This window comes from Olea europaea, chromosome 2 (assembly GCF_002742605.1).
Source record: "Olea europaea var. sylvestris chromosome 2, O_europaea_v1, whole genome shotgun sequence".
Classification (NCBI taxonomy): domain Eukaryota; kingdom Viridiplantae; phylum Streptophyta; class Magnoliopsida; order Lamiales; family Oleaceae; genus Olea; species Olea europaea.
This window is the reverse complement of record NC_036238.1, coordinates 1,971,790-1,975,496: the sequence shown is the minus strand read 5'-3', so window position 1 is coordinate 1,975,496 and position 3,707 is coordinate 1,971,790. Positions and strand designations below refer to the sequence as shown.

The 3,707-nt window shown below is 37.0% G+C and overlaps 1 protein-coding gene across 2 annotated transcripts in view; it reads right to left on the bottom strand.

Moving 5' to 3' along the window:
- LOC111408552 overlaps positions 1-1,962 on the bottom strand; it is a 3,164-nt gene extending 1,202 nt beyond the window's left edge. For both annotated transcript variants that reach the window (XM_023038300.1, XM_023038303.1), the window contains exons 1-2: positions 1,343-1,962; positions 889-1,168 (exon numbers count right to left, since the gene is read on the bottom strand). In XM_023038300.1, coding sequence (XP_022894068.1) covers positions 889-1,168; positions 1,343-1,776 — 714 coding nt within the window. In that variant the 5' untranslated portion in view covers positions 1,777-1,962. The remainder of the gene's footprint in view (positions 1-888; positions 1,169-1,342) is intronic.
- Between the last annotated feature and the right edge of the window lie 1,745 nt (positions 1,963-3,707).

Sequence of the window (3,707 nt, the reverse complement as noted above, 5' to 3'; positions counted from 1 at the left end):
AGAAAAACACCCCCCCCCCCCCCCCCCCCCCCCCAAAAAAAAAGTGGTGTCATAAACCAATTAGGTTCTGGGAAGACCACTTGATTTTTATCTTGTGCATCTTAAATTTCAAGGCAGATCAAAGATGGGTCATAATGAACAAGCTTCCAAGCATAAATAATATAAAGTAAATGAAAAAAAGAAGTTGGAAGACAAAATAGAGGCCAATCAGGACATTATATAAATAATCAAGCAAAATATCATTCAGTTTATAAATCATAATCCACTTTAAGGATCATATGTAGTGCCACACCACTGAAAAGGCCAAATCAGAAGTGAATTACAGATTTCGATGTCCAGGAAAAATACATAGGCACGGATTTTCTGGCATGATGTCAATAATACCAAGTTTATTTGAGCTTATAAGCAACATTACCAGTGGCAGATAATTCTGATCAGTATTATGCCAACCAACATTCTTGGCTACATATGAACTCAATCTTTTCTATTTGATCAACTGTATAGGTTACAACTCAGTCTGAACAGGGTAGTTAGTCTCCAGAGTTCTTCTGAACAACTGTCAATGTTACTCTCAGCAACTTAATACTATTTTGATCACTCATTATTCAGTCGACACCAATTAACAGGTTGATGAAAACAAACCAAAATGGCTTTTATCTAACTGGTAACGATATAAAGGTCGCTCAGCTAGTTGCTCCACAATGCACCTCCTCTTTAACTAACTTCACACTTCAAATAGTCAAGGAAGCTTTATTGAACTAAGAGAATTTACAAAAAAAATCTCAGTAGGTTCATGATCAATTATTTCAGAAAGTGTAATGATGCACGTCATGTTGTTCGATCAAACTTCTCTAAGCAAAAAGGAAATGCAAAAGATGTAATCCTCACCTGCTTGAGGGTAGACAACTCCAATTCTAGTTGCTGAATATGACCTGTTGCTTCTGGAGACAAATCCCCTAAATTGTGAATATTCAATTTCTCCAAATCTTCTACACCACCACCCCCACCACCACCGCCATCACCACCTTCACCAGCTTCGCATACTCTCTCCTGCTTCACCTCTGAAACCCCATAGTTTACAGGAAACTCCGACATTCTTGTAGTGTCAGGCGATATATCAAAATTCCTCATCAAAGAAATCCTGTACTCAGCGTTCCACAAAGTATACCTAGACAAATACAAACAATTCACCAAAGATACCAATAAATCACAAAAACAATTGAATTGTCCACAATTCAGCAATATTACTGTATGAACTCGGCCTACACGCTTACAAATGGTCCGGTCACCCTTAACAGCTTACGTTCTTATCCGAGATGGTAACTTATATAGTAATAATTACCCGGTGATGATGGAGGAAACAATCAGGCGATCGAGGGGGTGTTTGGAAATCCTAACGGTAACGGAAAATTGATCGGACGGTAAAAGTCCCAGCATAGTGGAGATAGTCTGCTTCATGGAGTCTTTAGCAGAGTCCGAAACCCCCTTAGAGATAATCGAATTGTCCAACGGCTCAATCCTCTTCAACATATTCGCAATGACAGAGAATTCGCGGCCGAAGTCTGATTTCCTGGTGAACACGAACTCGTCAGGGACCCCTCCGCCATCCACTCCTGAAATTAAGCAGCTAATAACAGCCGGAAATTGCCGTTTCCTAGCAGAGATTGACGGGAACAAGCGGCGGATGAGTGGTGACGGGAAGTTAGGTTTAAGTGATAAATCAGTGGCGCCGGAAATTGTGAAAAGCCTCGCCGTGGCCGTGGCTACGATTGCCATGTATAGATATAGAGAGAGAAATAAGTAGATACAGAGAGAAAGAGTGTGGGCGTCTCTGCTTTATGTATACCAACCTTTAATCTGCCTGCATCCCCGTGACTCACTGTGCCACTCTCACTCTCTGTCCTCAGCCTTTTTGATTCCTATCCTTCCATTTGGAGATATGTCATATGATATTTGAGCAAATCTTGAATCTCTCCGTTCCTGGGGTAGGGTGGGGTCGGGTCTCCGGCTGAGCTTAAGCTCTAAGGAGATGGATGGGGTTTTCGTGCATCGGAATCTATTCTTACCCTCTCATTTTCCAGCCGTTTCTTTTGTTTGGTGGTGAGTTTGTTGCTTAAAGGGGCTTGTTTTTTCGATTAATTACTGATTCGCCATTGCAGGAGTGACGTCATGACATTAATGAATTCGTGCTTGTGAGTAGGTGATGATTGTTATGAATATTAATATTTTAGAGCAATAATAAAGTTAAGGTCTACAAACGTTCTTGACAATATTTATTGACTGGATTTTGCTCCTCTACCAGATCCTCTCACAATAATGGGTCCTCCATTGGGATCCATTATTAAAAAAATGTCAAAAAAAAATCCACTTTCACCCCCAAATGTGAGTGGAGCTGCTCTACCAAATCATTTACAGATTTGGTAGAGCAACACGATCCTTATTGACTACTATGTGTCTTCAAAATTCAAGCTTCTGATATAATTTTTTTTATTAAAATAGATAAATATGATGACGTCAAATAGGATATTATCAATCAATATTGTCAACAAAAATTGTACATATAACACGACTTTTAAAATAATACTGTTCAACACAAGTGGTACAACAATACCAATTGAGGTGGCGTGATATGATAAGCTCAATGAAAGGTGCAATTAAGCGAGTCATTTAATTGCACCTCTTATTTAATGTCACATTGTGCACCATGGACTGATGTTTTAGAGTAATGCTATTTAGTTTTACTGAGATTACAATTGCAGTCTAAGTGGTGTTAATGTAACATTAAAATAAAGGTAAAATTAAATTAATTACCTTTTATGTAGCTTATCATTAAGTGCTACCTAAACTGCGGTTGTAATTTCAGTGGGTTGCATAGCATTATTCAATGTTTTAATACCAGTGGTGCTAAATAGCATTATTGAATATTTTGCCTTTCTTTGGGCTCCTTTTAATGAGGTTTTAAGGCAAAATATGTTTTGGTATAATAATTATTTGGAAAATGTGGTTTTAAAAAATGTTTTTAATTTACATATAATATTATTTTCTTGAAAAATATGTAGTTAAAAAGAAGAAAAAGAAAAATGCATTAAAACTTGCATGGAGCTCAAACATGGGCTTTATGTCAAATATTTAGAAAAATTGCAGAATTGGTCCCCAAATTTATTTTTAGAATAGCAAGCTAGTTTTCAACCTCTTTGTAGTGGGTCCCTCTATGTCTCATTTCAAAGGAAAGCTTAAAGTGGCTCTATTTCATTTTATTCTATCATTATCCCAATTCTATATATTTAATACCCTTTGTGTCATTGTCATTGAAATTGTTCATTTGAAAATTTCTTGAAAAACTAATCATAGATTCTTCTCTTTATCAGAACAACAAGGCCGTCCAATTTCGGCTTATCGGTAATACATGGACAACTCATAGGGAAATTGATCTCTATTGCCTCCTTTAAAGAGAGAAGTCCTAAACCACTAGACAAAATAAGAGACAAAGGAATCCATCATTATTCTTATCATAGGGTCGTGATTGAGTCTGCATATGTTTGATAAAAGAATAATCTTCTCCTTTGGAAAGTGTTTCGCAACCTTTTATCATAGTTGCATAATTGTTTTTTATGAAAAAAAAATAAAATTATCAAGATCTCTATTACATTCTCATTGTCCCTTGTGAAAACCTTTTTCAAGCACCGACCTAGGTTGGGAAATGCAAA